This window comes from Gymnoscopelus microlampas (assembly GCF_963454915.1).
Source record: "Gymnoscopelus microlampas genome assembly, chromosome: 1".
NCBI classification, from domain to species: Eukaryota; Metazoa; Chordata; class Actinopteri; order Myctophiformes; family Myctophidae; genus Gymnoscopelus; species Gymnoscopelus microlampas.
Window position 1 is genome coordinate 27,453,081 of NC_139962.1, and position 15,343 is coordinate 27,468,423.

The 15,343-nt window shown below is 44.1% G+C and overlaps 1 protein-coding gene across 11 annotated transcripts in view; it reads right to left on the reverse strand.

The window, feature by feature from the left end:
- Positions 1-15,343, reverse strand: part of sox6 (SRY-box transcription factor 6) — a 175,420-nt gene that overhangs the window by 102,740 nt on the left and 57,337 nt on the right. For all 11 annotated transcript variants that reach the window (XM_084063620.1, XM_084063621.1, XM_084063624.1 and 8 more), the window contains 2 exons: positions 10,186-10,426; positions 4,714-4,924 (listed from right to left, as the gene is read on the reverse strand). In XM_084063620.1, the coding sequence (XP_083919746.1) occupies positions 4,714-4,924; positions 10,186-10,426 (452 nt within the window). The remainder of the gene's footprint in view (positions 1-4,713; positions 4,925-10,185; positions 10,427-15,343) is intronic.

A 15,343-nucleotide genomic window follows, 5' to 3' on the forward strand; every position in this document is an offset into this window, starting at 1 on the left:
TCTGCATCACAGTACAATGCCTACCATTCTCAACAAGAGAAATGAGGGACATGGTGTATATTTGTTGTGTTACCAGTTAACCTAATTATTTGAATCTTGAATAATCACCAATTCAATGTGTGTGTGTGTGTGTGTGTGTGTGTGTGTGTGTGTGTGTGTGTGTGTGTGTGTGTGTGTGTGTGTGTGTGTGTGTGTGTGTGTGTGTGTGTGTGTGTGTGTGTGTGTGTGTGTGCGCGCGCTCGCGTGTATGCGTGAGTGTGTGTCTGCATGTGTCTGTGTGTGTGTCTGTGGGTTTGAGCAACGGACTGTATACTGGCGCATGTACGCGTCTTTGCATATCTTTCAGCCGTTTAATTAATTATGTATTACAGTACGTATTATGTATTTGATCCCCACACCTCATTCTAAGAATATGCATTGTGAAATATGATGAAAAATAACACTGCATCCCAGTGTGCCACTTAATACATCAACACAAAGATGCAAGAGGAATTCATAAACCACATGATCAAATTCAATGTTACTTGCTACTGACAAGGACTCAACAAGTAGCTACTGAGCCCAAAGTAAAAACTCTAAAAGCCAAGACACGTACAGTAGCTAAAACCCAATCGCCGTCCTTGTCTTGGGGACGATCATAAAGACCCAACACACAAAGTATTTCTGTGTTGACTTGCTCGGTATTGATTCATACTTTAGTGCATTATATAAAGCTGTTCTAATTGCATGTAAATCAAAGCAAGGTCACCTTGGATTTTTATAATGGTGGCTATTTTTCTTTTTCCACTAATACCGTATACTGACATTTTTAACTCTTGACAAGTGCTGTCCAGAGACTTATCCATAAATAATGCATTTACAATACCTAGTAAATAAACATGGGGCACAATCGTTACCCCTGCCAGCAACTGGGCCTAATAGAGCTTTTACAGCAAAGGTGACTATTCAGCTAAATGTGGCGCTCGCTGCTGGGAGGGCATTTTCATTCATTAGCACAGTCACAAGCACTTAAAGCACTTTAACCACTTAAGCTCTGTTTTATACATCGTCGTACGATGATGCCGTCAGGAAATAGCTGATCTACAAGCTCACAACGCATCGCATCACGACACACTGTGAGCTTGTAAATCAGCAGTTTTCACTATTTTTGAAAATTATTTGAAAATATTATTACTATTTTTTATACATTTTGAATAAAAAGAGGGATGCCAAGGTTAATGTGGTTAAGGACCAGGAATGGACTGCAAGAATGGAGAAATGGATGGGTAAAAGGGTCGAGACTAGGGAGATAAAGACATAGTGATCTGAAGCACTGAGTATTGCCACTATGGTTCAGACTTAGCACTGTACATATCACATTTCCTGGATTTTCAATCCAATCAATTAAAATTAGTTAAATTACACCTGGTAGTGGTGGTAGTACTTACACTATTATTAGTAGTAATAACAATAATAATCATCATCATCATCATATTCATAATCATAATAATAACCCCACACATAATCAATAACATGTTTCATGAAAAACAAACACATACGCACGCGCGCGCACAACACACACACACACACACACACACACACACACACACACACACACACACACACACACACACACACACACACACACACACACACACACACACACACACACACACACACACACACACACACACACACACACACACACACTGTAAATGCTACACCAATTAAGTGGGATTTCACAACACATTCAATTGCACGGTAATGCACTGTGTAAAGAGCGTGCCAGATTCTGCTAGCATTCGTATGCCCTCTAGCCCCTGAGCCCTCTGTCCCTTTCATCCTTCAGTCCATCAGCACAATGAGCTCTCCTGACCAGGCCAGGGAGCCCGGAGAAGAATGACAGCAGATGGTAAACCGCCTCTGAGGACTGCAATGATCCCAGCTACCCAGGCACCAAAGCAGCAAGATTAGACACAACAGTTGTCCCAGTAATATCATGCTTAGATAAGTGATATATTTAGCTCATCCGCTCTTTGTCTCACATTAGCTAAGTCATTAAGGCAACAAATGGCCTTTCCAACCTCCTTGGACGTTCTTTGCACAGGTTGAATTCTGCCCTTTCCAATTGTGGCCTGTTGCCATAAAGAAAGACATACGATAATACATCCTAAGAAAAGAAAATGGGGTAGCATTAGACGTGTCTTGTGCCAGTTGCTAACCTGTGTCCCTACAGTAAGCACTGATCTCAGCCCTGCTGCAGCTCTCTATAGTGCCCTTAAGGACAGTGTCTCTCTCTGTTCATGCAGCTTAGGGAGAACATTGAACTTTGTGAGCCTCTTGTCTTGCTAGTGTTCCCTGCTCGGAAACCAATTTCCTCCAACAAGGGAATTTATTTTGGTGGCGGTGATACACGGGGCATGAGGCAGACTGAGTCTCTATTATTAACAGGAGATTAAAACAGCTGTATGGCACTCCAGAGCACCCTCTCCTCCCTGCACTAACATACGGCCCTGGATTACAAGCTGCACTACACATTTAAATTACTGCAACAACCGGCCTTCACCAGCTGGGTCTCATTACCATAACGCCCGCCTTCGCCACGGAGGGCTCTGACAAGCTTGCTTTGGAAATCAGCCCTGCCAGAAACAAGGGGAAGGTAAGAAATATTCCCAAGTGAAGATCAAAGCTCATTATTGTGAAGGAATCAAAACTGAGGTGACATTGATTGGTAAAGTATGCATTTTTTAACATTGCAAAAACGAATAACTACTAATGCTACAACTAATCAAAACTAACAAAAAACAACAATGTTGACAATAAAAATGAAAACTTAAAGACATCTACCCTGAAATGTCTTAACATAGGTAATGAATGAAATGTTCAGTTATGAAAAATAAATAATAATAATACATTCATTCTCAAACTAGCTCATGTGGCATTCTGGAATCTGTGCATGATATGAGCACATTTCACAAGTCCATTATTTCACCACAGATGATCGGAATTCCATTAGCAGACAGTGGATAAGCTAAAAGGGAGATAAACAATTATCCGAGGAGTAGCACCACAATACTCAAAGCAAAGCTGATACAAAGACAGACCACCGAATGAACACAAAAAAAAAGTGGGAAATTATTTTTTAAGGCTAACAGAGGTCTAATTTATTCATCTGATGAAGTACTTAAGCTAAGAGCTCCCCAGATACCCAATGAGACACAAGTATTCCCGAGGGGGTCTAATATTTGATTGGATGTAGTTATATTACTACAGCCCTAATTAAGAATGGGGGATATGTTTCAGCGGCTCTCTCAAATATTTGTTTTTCCGCTGTACTCTTGATAGACTGCAGGCTGTGGGGGGAGAGTTGGGGAGAGAAGCAGGGCGATACGGGGTGCAGTTATGTGACACAGACATAACCGCCTTATCGCAGGGAGGGGAATCCTCCACGGCGTACTGTAGGGAAATATTAAATGCTCAGGGCGGGTCGAATATGATGACTGGCGTCCCTATTTTGGGCACCTTATAAGTGAAGTCAATCAAAAATGTTCAAAAGGTTTCAATTTTTTTTCAGAATTTCTTTTTAGACATTTTTTGGCGATTTAATAAAAAAAAATCGAAATAGCAATCTGAATATTCTGAGCTTGCAGATCGGGTATTTCCGCTATCCGTCAGACAACCCGCCGTGCAACAAAGCATATAGGGCTTAAGTGGTTAACGTGAGCGGGGCAGGTACGGTCCAACAGGAGGACGTTAGTTGTTTGCGCGTGGCTGACTTTGACGAATAGCTGCAGTGAGTGAAGAGTTTTCTGTGGAGCAGAATAAAGAGGTAATGTTCCTGGCGTGAGGTCAGCCCTATGTGTTTTATAGTCTGGGAGTTTGCCTTGGCACAGACAGGAGACCACACTTATGTTGAGGTGTCGTGCCACCCACACCTTGTCACACTGGACGAGGTTCAGAACAAACTGGAAACACTGTAACGTCAGTCTTCCCAGCTCAATGTGTGTGTGCGCCCGCGTGTTATGTGTGTGCATAGAGAGAGAGAGAGAGAGAAGAAAGAAAGAAAGAGAAAGAGAGATACAAGAGAAAAGTAGACAGACAGGAAGCAAGAAAGACAAGAGAGACGCATAAAGTTTTGAAAGTGTGAGTCTGTTTGAGGAAAAAGGCATTCATACTCTCATTTATCCTGCGTCATACGACCACATTGCTCACTCAAAATGACGAATTTTCATCCAAAAGAAGTTGGAAAATATGTTCTTTTTGTTGCGTGACACAGTCATACGGCAAACTATAAGTTTAATAACTTTAGGCCCCAAACAGACAACATACCATACTGACACACAACTTACAGTAAACACACACACACACACACACACACACACACACACACACACACACACACACACACACACACACACACACACACACACACACACACACACACACACACACACACACACACACACTGTTAGGTTTTCCATGCCTTCAGCGCTGTGATATTATTATGTGAGCCTACTGGCAGGATCGTTGTTGACTAAGATAGTAGTTGACTGGCCGCTTAGCAGCACGATTGGCTGCTGGTTTGTATTTGTGTTAGTAAATAAAAACCATCAAAGACACAGGTTGGTGTAGGTCTGAGTATTATCTACTTCACACCGATTCAGGGACTCCGGCCTTACACACACACACACACACACACACAGACACAGACACTCAGGGAAAAGGGAGACATACCGTCTTGCTCTGTCTTTGTCATCTCCTCAAGCTTCTTCTGCTTCAGAGTGTCTACTACGTCTGCCAGGCTTCCTTTGCGACGCTCGGGGGTTCCGAACGCCGATCCGCTCAGCAGGTCACTGCGCTCCCGGGCCCCCTCCTCAGGCTTGTGCGGGGAGGTGGAATTATTCCGGAAGGAGTACAGGGAGCATACTTTATTGCTGTCAGACTCCTGTAAGAAAACAAAAAGACAGGAGGGGTGACGACAGCAGAGGGGATTGGTGTTAAACGGCGAGCGCCGCTGCGCTCCTGACAGTCTTTTCATTTACATTGCAGTGATAGTTGTTTTTTTTCTCTCTCTTCTCTCAACAATTTGGGCCACGTGAAACGACTCCTCTCACTTTACGGGGTGCACGACAGATTCCTATATATCTCAAACAGAGCTCCCCATTTCTGGTAAATGAGTTGTGAAAATTGAGATGAAATGATGAGGTATACTTTCATAGGGAACAGCCATAACGTGCTCAGGCTCTACTTTTCATCTGCGAAGAGACTACACAGAGAAGCCCTCCCTACTGTAATTTCTCAAATTGCTTTGGAGTGTTGCATTTGTGTTGGGGTGACTGCTGTGTAATTTGTTCATTTTCTAGTGGAGACCTATTCTCAGCTGAGTGCCTGGGGCCGTTGTAAATCTGCGGCCTGTCTCGAACTGTTGTTGTTTTTCGGTCCCACCTGTGTGTGGTTTAGTATTTAACTAAAGGGTCCTGTCTCCGGCTGACGGGCTGAGTGCTCCCTGTGCACAAAGCCAGAACATGCAGGAAACGGGGAGAAGAATGGGAGTGAGTTTCAGGATGAGAGTGATAGAGGGAGGGAGCTTGACAGTGAGCCAGAGTGTGAGCAAGAAGCATGCGTGCACGCGCACTTGAGAGAGAGAGAGGAAGAAGAGAGAGAAAAAGGGTGAAATGGAGTGTCGTCTGCACATGGGCCGAGGGGGGGTGGGGTGTCAGACAGAAGTTAGTGTTAATTATGGTTTGTAGAGTCTGAGAAAGCAGAAGGTTAACTATCCAGCCAGAAGCTGAAGCTTTGTTTTTAACCACAGAATACTTTTTTTTAATTTAAGAGCACAGACAATACTCTCGTTAACCAGGGGAAAAAAAGAGAATAAATGTGTGCACGTATGCCCTCTCATAGAAAGAAATATACGTGTTATCAACAACGGCATAACAAGAGAGTGTTATACAGCAAGGAAGAGTGATAAAATGATGTCTGGGAAGGAGAGCGCTGGCTCCAAAGAGACACTGACATTCTTGAATAAATAAATAAATAAATGCAATAAAAGGTTCCGAAAATGTTGACGCCCATGCGTCTCTCCGTGGTGGTGAATGTGGACCAGACAGTAACACACGTTCAAATGTACCCAATGGACGTAAAAGGATCATTTTGGTTTATTTTTTACATTTTCAGAGTTAAATTAACCTATATTATACTCTCATACGATGGTGTTGAGCGAACATAGCCATGTTGAGCGAACATCGCCGAGCTTGTAGATCAGCTATTTATGAATAATCTTGAAATGTTTGAACATTAAAAAAACGTTTTCCCAATAATGACAAGCCCAAAATATGGACGCCAGGTTGAAAGTGGTTAACACTACAGATTTTACCGTACCAAGGACCAGGGTTGCACGAGCAAGCGGCCTGCTCTGCACCATCCAGCCCAGCCCAGCCCAGGGCAGGGCTGGGCTGGTTGATTATGCGGCGTGGCAGAGACAGTGGAGAGTGCTTGTGGGGAGTGGAGCGGAGCTGGGTTAATCAGCTGGCACAGGTTCAGGGCACAGCCCACACAGACGCATGGCACAGCAGTGGAGTCAGGTAATCAGCAAACGCAACACTCTCTCATTCCTTTTGCCTTATGCCCCCCCATTCCTCTCTCATCTCTCTCTCTCTCTCTCTCTCTCTCTCTGTCTCTCTTTCTCTTTCTCTTTCTGTCTCTCTCACTCTATCTGTCTCTGTCTCCCCTCTCTCTCTCTCTCTCTCTCTCTCTCTCTCTCTCTCTCTCTCTCTCTCTCTCTCTCTCTCTCTCTCTCTCTCTCTCTCTCTCTCTCTCTCTCTCTCTCTCTCTCTCTCTCTCTCTCTCTCTCTCTCTCTCTGTGTGTTACTGTTTCCAGATTCCTTCTATCTCGGGTGCTTTATAAAAAATATTGCAAACTCAAGGACGTTGGCACAACGTTTACCCTTTTAACTCCCACTCCTGTATCAACAGATATTGTCAGTATGATGATCAAAGTGAGAGGTAACAATACGTGTAGAGATATGACCTTTGAGCTCAAGTAGAATCATCAAAGAACCCATCATGGCTGAAATCCAACTGCAGGCCTTGTTTAACCTTCTCAAGGTCAGCTCCATGACTTATAACCTTGTTTACTTGGGTCTGTTTTCGAGGTTCAAAGTAAAATCATCTGTGTTCATTTAACTAGCAAACAACTAGTTTTCATCATATACAGTATATTTTTACACTACACCATTGCTCCTCAGAGCCGACTGTCTGTGCGTCCAGAGCTAATCCCGCAAACCACTGGACTGATCAGTGCCACATTTCTTTGTACAATACCAGCAGGCCACAGAAGTACAGTGCCTCCACTATTTTGTTCCCACATTATGTTTAATACTTTTTGAAATATTTAACCAGATTACAACCTGGTTCTACACTAGGTTGTAACAACTGGTAATAACTATGTTCAGTTCATTCACTGTGTGTGTGTGTGTGTGTGTGTGTGTGTGTGTGTGTGTGTGTGTGTGTGTGTGTGTGTGTGTGTGTGTGTGTGTGTGTGTGTGTGTGTGTGTGTGTGTGCATGCGTGTGCACACCTGCATGTGCGTGTGCACACCTGCATGTACACCCGCATGAGCATGTGCATGTGTTAGTGCATGCATATGTAATTGTGTGCGTGAGTGGGTGCAAGTGCTGTATGTGTGAGTGTGTTTGTACACATGCGTGCATGCATGCATGCGTGTGTGTGTGTGTGTGTGTGTGTGTGTGTGTGTGTGTGTGTGTGTGTGTGTGTGTGTGTGTGTGTGTGTGTGTGTGTGTGTGTGTGTGTGTGTGTGTGTGTGTGTGTGTGTGTGTGTGTGCGCGTGTGTGTGCGTGTGTGTGAGAGTGCTAGCGAGGTGTTGAGCGTCTGGGCGGCCCTGTGCAGAGCTACTTCAGAGGCCCTCTGGGTCTCTTTACCACGGGCCCGTCTGTCACAGACAACCACCTGCCTCCTCTGTCTATCGCCCCCACAAGTGCCTCTGCTCTTCTTCCCTCAGCTCACATCAAAGTACCCCCCCCCCCTGCACTCACTTCGTCTGGGGTCTGGCTACAGATGTATATCCTATATACACAACAACAAGAACAACAACACATGCATACTGCGGACAGGGCATGTTTTATTAATGACAACAAGAATGTTGCCCGCAGAGAAGCCAAGAGATAAGGCAGCGTTCAGTTCCCTCCGTGATGTTTCACTTTAGTATTTTCAACATGACATTCACCACTTAAGCCCTATATGCTGAGTTGACCTGGGTCCCCCAGGGCTCTATATTAGGTACGCTCCTTTTTGCCCTCTACACCACAATCTCCTCACCGAAAATAGAATCTCAGAAAAGGGACGCTATGGGGTTCCATGTGGTTAACATAATCTGTGAATTAGGACCTCGTTTTAGACTAATAATATCTGTCGGTGGAGTGTGTGACAGTGTAGTCCAGCTGAAACCCACAGTGCTTCTGGACAGAGGGTTCAAACATGGGGTTTGGCCACTCCTAGGTATGTTCATACGATATAACACAACTGTGTTCCCGGCTCTTCCATTGAGACATTTACAGTAGGACCACTACTGGTTGACAAGAGTTACTGCATAAAAGTGAAGTGGAAACAACTAGTCATCCCAAACGTGTTCTCCCTTAATAGCTCAACAGTAAAAAAGAAAAAAAAGGTGCTTGCGCGGGACTCAGTTTCGAGCACTCGATTTTACTGTGAAGATCTCTGAATGTGAAGAGTTTGGCCTCCGTGAGTATTTTTATTCAAGTAGCAAAAGGAAGGGCTCGTAACTGACTTTAGATGCTCCAAAACTTTAATAAACAGCAGCTGCTGTTTATTAACGTTTTGGAGCATGTAAAGTGAGTTGCGAGCCCTTCCTTTTGCTATATGATTTTGATGCTTTTGCAGCTTGGCTCAGCACCAAAGACAGAGGATGTGCGTTATTTTTGTTTCATATTCCTTTTACAGAATATAATAATGAATTAATTGTATTTAATAATTTCTGAATCATTCATTGCCATAAAATACATTCATTTGAATGAATTGTGTCATTTCCTATCACAAACTATTTCAACTTGAGGGAATGTCTACATATTTAGTAGATAAAAGCCATTTAGCTAATAAATAATCCCAAAATGCACAATAACAAATGTTTAGGTTTTGTATAAAACAAACAATAAATAACAATAATTCTTATTTATTTTTTGGATTTCACTGCAATTGCTCCCAGTATTTTTGTAGTAATTACAGGATACACTATATTTTATATCTTATATCTTATAATTCTTACAATCTTGCTAATAAAAGTTATATTTAAAGTACCAGTGAATGCTACAGTGTGAACAAGAGTGAAGCAGTTGAATGAACCAACCTAAATATTATTTTGTTAAAATAAAAAATAAAAAGTTACTGTACAAGATAAAGTGCTTTGAGTAAACCTACTGATTAAAACAAATTGAAGAGTGGTGTGTGTGTGTGTGTGTGCGTGTGTGTGTGTGTGTGTGTGTGTGTGTGTGTGTGTGTGTGTGTGTGTGCGTGGTAGGTGGGATGACATTTGTGAATGTGGAGGTCTCACACATCAAAGCCAAGCGCTTGGCAGAACACATGATCATAAAGTCTTCATCAGATTGTTATGAGGTCTCTGTTGTGACTGTCCTTCACACTGCCACTGTGACGCATATGTGTGTGTGTGAGTGTGTGTGTGTGTGTGTGTGTGTGTGTGTGTGTGCGTGCGTGCGTGCGTGCGTGTGTTACTCACTCTCAGTGGCAAGAGTGACGCGTAGCTACAACTGATATGTGTACTGTATGATAAATAGAAAATACATGACATTGTCTGAGGTCAAACTAACCACTGAGAACATCTGAGCACAGACCTTTAGTAAACTTCCTGTGGCATGTCTGGTATTTACAGCGGCGAGACTATACTACACTAAGGCAAATGCAATTCTTATAATCTCCAATAGTCATATATTACTCATTAATGGTTCAGTGTGTGTGTGTGTGTGTGTGTGTGTGTGTGTGTGTGTGTGTGTGTGTGTGTGTGTGTGTGTGTGTGTGTGTGCGTGCGTGCGTGCGTGCGTGCGTGCGTGCGTGCGTGCGTGCGTGCGTGCGTGCGTGCGTGCGTGCGTGCGTGCGCGTGCGTGCGTGCTTGCGTGCGTGTGTTTGTGTGGTGTGTGTGTATGTCTCATTCTCTCACCATGCGCTGCTGTGCTGACACCAGGCTGTCCCAGTCGGTCTCAGGTGGAACGCTGCTAAGGGGCTGCATCTCGTCTGGGTGGGCTTTGCCGTGCAGCAGGCTATGCAGCGGCAGCTGTGGGGTACCGTGGGCCTCCGCGCTCTCCTCCTTGTCCCAGCTCAGGTGCTCCTGGGTCATCATATCCTCCCCATCGGTGACGGAGGCGAACGGCGATGTGGCTTGCTTGGAAGACATTATTCTGCTGTGAGGGCGACAACAAGAGGCAGAGTGTCACCAATTGCAAACTTCAAATCGTATTAATGTAGCAAGACATGATGTCTGCGTACGATCGTCCTCTATACGGAACGCTAAAGCCGAGCACAATGACTTCCGCATTTCAGTAGATATCAGTACTTGCACTGACGTTGGTGTTCATGGTCATTTATAGGGTGATGAGAATGGTGAGACAGTAATATCAGAGGAGAGTGGTGCGGCACAAAGCAAAATACACACAGTGTTAATCAAACTGAGTTCAATCAATACGACTTTATAACCATGGCGGCATCCCTATTTTAGGTATGTGGTCATAGGCGTAAATGTTCAAAAACAAAAAAAGATTCCAATGCAATGCAAGCTCTGCACAATGTGTAACATCTGGAATACATTGTGAGCTTGTATATTGGCCATTCTTTTATGTATTTATTTTTTAATTAAGAAATAATAATAATGAAAATAGGGCTGAACACTCCGGATTGTGCTGTGCAGCCTATGGAGAGATGGTCTGCAGGGTTAGGTGTATGCCACAGGGTCCCTAATCCTTTGTTTAATATAAATGGCTTGATGTGGCACTGGAACCGTGCCTGGTGCCTGGCTCACACCTCCACGCAGTCAGTCGGTCAGTCAGGCAGAAGGTCACCAACAGACAGTTAAAATCCTACAACTCTACTGAGCTGCTCACTGAATGGGTACAAGCGTGGCACACACACATTTGCAAGCAGACTCCTGACAACATTCTTCTGTAAGCCACAGAATCAATCAACGTCATCATTCGTGTTGAAATTGATTTCGCACTTCTGTCATCTTATTATATTATGAGCATTGATTGAATTCACTCCAAAGCACCCTGATCAAATAATAGCGTTCCCTCTTTTCTTTCCACAAGTCAAATTAGCAAATTATTAGCCTTTTTTTCTGCGTGACAGACGACAGCATTTCCTCAGGCCAATAAATCCTACTTAAGCAACTTGGAAATCAAGACCCAACAGTGGGGGGGACTGAATTCACAAATATGTCTCACGCTTTCATGAATATTACAGTGAAGACTGTAGTTGACATTGCAGGTGCAAAAGGAAACTCGTGCTAATTCCACTTTAAGCAGCACTTCCTTTTTTTCCCCTCTCTTTTTTTTCTTTTCTTTTTCTAGGTGATTCTTTTCCATACGGAATTTATACAACCGATTCTGCTTTCTCACAATTAATGAGGCAGCGCTCACGCTGTGCGCTACAATGAATGAAATTAAACACTGTGCCAGCAAATCTAATTATGCATTTGGTATTAAATTAATAAGGGGATAATGTGGCCTTCCTACTGATGTGAAGTGGGGAGAGAGATGGAGCCAGAGTGTATTTAACTCCTAATCCGCTTTCACCCTGAACCCTTGTTCTGCTTACTTATCTCATCTACAGGACATCAAACATTAAAAACCGGGCGATGACAATGCACTGTACCATCGTCTCTTGTAGACGAAGCGAGAATGTGAGAGAGTGCATGCAATTGTGTGTGTGTGTGTGTGTGTGTGTGTGTGTGTGTGTGTGTGTGTGTGTGTGTGTGTGTGTGTGTGTGTGTGTGTGTGTGTGTGTGTGTGTGTGTGTGTGTGTGTGTGTGTGTGCGTGTGCGTGTGTGTGCTTGTGTGCGCGCGCTCGCTCGCTCGCTCGTGCGTGCGTGCGTGCGTGCGTGCGTGCGTGCGTGCGTGCGTGCATCAGACAGAGAGAGAGAGAGAGAGAGAGAGTATGTCATTAATGCTTTGGAAATATAAGAATGCGTGTCATAGCAGTAAGGCATAATTGAATTGAATTGAATTGACTACTAATGGCACACAATAAAATCTGGAGTGTTCATTTTTTCATTCTTTTTACACTTTTAAAGTGCTTAAACCACTTAAACCCTATATACATACATTGACAGGGGTCCCCAGGGCTCTATACTTGGTACCCTACTTTTTCCCTCTCTACAACCAAATCTATCTGTACAAATTACAGATATACAAGCTCACAATGTGCCACGTTTTGATTCGTTGTGAGCTTGTAGATCTGCCATTTTTGCTGAACGTTCACCTATTATGACATGTCCAGAACAGGGATGCTAGGGTTCGTGTGGTTCATGTGGATTTGACTGTGTACTGTATGTTTTGCCACCGACTACAATGTGTGTCATTGTCCTGGTCTGTCCACGGCAGTGTGACAGACAGTGGCTCCATCCCGCCATCAGCTGAACCAGGGGTGACTTGCTTTTACCGTCTCTATTGTATGCTATTGTTTTGAATTATTATTAATAAATGGAACATTTAAACACACATCGGGTGTGGATGTGTGTCTCTATACACACACACGCGTGTACGCGTGCACACATAATCATAGTTCAGTTTGGGCGGTAAAAGCGGGGCATGGACAATGGCAGGCCCATGTTAATCTCATGGGCCACGGCAGCTGTGCAAACAACACCCAGCAAGTCAGGTAGAGAAGTCTGTCTGTCTGTCTGTCTGTCTGTCTGTCTGTCTGTCTGTCTGTCTGTCTGTCTGGATGTGTCACCGGCTGTTTTCTTTAGTGGGGCTCAGCCCTCAATTTTAATCAGCCATTAAATTGTTTCCTGTAATTATATCAAACAGAAAATTATCTCAGAATTGGGGAGTGTTAATTGAAAATCTAAATTCGGAATGAAGTTCAGGGCCTCTCCCTGCCATGAGTGACACAGAGCGTGCAAGTTTGTGAGTGCGTGCATGTGTGTGCGTGTGCGTGTGCGTGTGCGCGTGTGCGTGTGCGTGGGCGTGGGTGTGTGTGTGTGTGTGTGCGCGTGTGTGCGCGTGTGTGCGTGTGTGTGCGTGTGTGTGCGTGTGTGTGTGTGTGTGTGTGTGAGTGTGTGTGTGTGTGTGTGTGTGTGTGTGTGGGGCGGGGGGTGGGGGGGGGCGGGTAGGGCTGTGTACAGAATCTGTAACACATTTTTTATTCATGCACCCAAAAAGGCCAAGCCTCCACCAGAAGCAGTAGCACCTCATCCTCAATGGAGTGTGAGAGTGAAACAAAGCATTTCTTTTGTATTACCCAGTAAATCAAGTGGTATTATTTTACCACTAAAATATTCAGTCTCCCAGGCACTTTTACTCTGGTCTCCAGCCATCAGTCAAACTGCTGAGGCGTGAGAGAGAGGAAGAGGAAGGGAGAGAGAAGGCTGAGAGAGTGAGACCAAGAGTGAGAGAGAGAGCGAGTGAAGGAGACTCCATTGCCTCTGTAACATGTGTCTACAGCAATCTTGTTAAAGAATGCAACAGATCTGTGGCGGGCTCCGTAACAGTATTTGTCAGCAGGAGTTAATAATTTATTAGCAGCACTGGTGGGGGTGGGGGGGGGTGAGGGGGCTGCGCTCAGGCAGCTAAAGAGTGCAGGGAACCCAGCTGCCCCCAACCCCCCAACCTCTGACAAGCCCAATATAATACTACCTCGTATTATTGAAAGGGAGCCCTCCAATAATTCTCAGAAAAATATCTGAGAGCAACCGCACGCCGTTCTATTCCTCATAGACTCCGATGGGGTCGAACAGTGCTAATGTGTGGCGTGGGCGCGATGATTAAGTACAGATCAAACGTGAAAAAACACATAAGGAGGAGCAGGCAGAAAGGTTCAGCTGTGGATTAGTATAACATTCTGTGATTAAAGAACTCTTTCTACAGGGTCGGCCTTCATCCTCTCTATAACAGAATTAGCAAAATAACGCAAACCCTGTGTCTACACATCTTAACAAAGAATTGTCAAAGAAATTCTAAAATAAGCAAAAATAGATCTACAAGTTCACAACATGTCGATGTCGCAATGCTTAAGTGGTTAACTGTATATGCTGTATTGGTGCGTTCCTACAGTAATATAGTGTATTCATATCAATAATCTAATCAGTTTTACCGGAAAAATAAGCCCAATATGTGCCTGCATTGCATGTCGTGCAGTGAACAACTGGCCAACTGAAGAGGCCGCTCATGCAACCTTGACAAGCCATCCTCCCCTCATGCTTGGTTGCACAATAACAATGGACAACTAACCGGCTAAGAAACCAAACTAATCAATACGCGTGTTCGGAAATGCTCGCTTTCTTAAAACCTGAGCCCCATGAGTGACTTCGGAGACCTCCAGGCAGGGAAGGAGAGAGGAAAGAGGGGGTTCGCAGGAGAAGTCATCTATAAATAGCGGACAATATTGCTCACATTTACAGGATTAAGAGTTGAGCGGGAGCTCATGTGGCCCGGAATGCTTTGAGTCATGAATTGTTCCCACCGATAATGTTTCATCATCACGCAACAGCCCTCTGTTTAATTGGTGAGTGTTATAGGAGCGTTGTGCTGTGCGTCTTAAAGGTCTCATGACTGCGGGGGCCATGTGTCTGTGGCTATCCTGTTTCCCCCCTTCCATCGCTGCGAGCTCTGACTTCCAGCCTGCCGTCTCTGCTCTTACACACTGTTGACCTTTTATAGACAATGGTGATAAGTAACTCCACACCACCACCACCTATCCTGAGTTACCTGGCATAGAGCATGAAGTCCTTTTTTAAAAACGCATTAAGCTGACAAAGCTGTTGTCACTATTCTGCACTGTACAGGTCTGCTACGAATCGATGTTGCTCTGACAAGGCAGAATCAAACAATAAAGCACGCACATCCACTCACTAAAAACCAGGTGCTGGGCTGAGGTCAGAATCCAAAAAGAATAAAGTCCGCACACTGGGTCATGCTCTGACAACATATACATAGAACACAAACGTAGAAATATAAAAAAAATAAAGTAAAGACTAATTGATCATTTATTTGAATTTTGAGTTTAAGGAGAGGATATAATATGAATCATAAAAGCTGAATATTGTGTCGTTTTTAAAATAGAAAAATCTATGTGTATTCATTGTGTGTGTGCGTGCCTGCCTG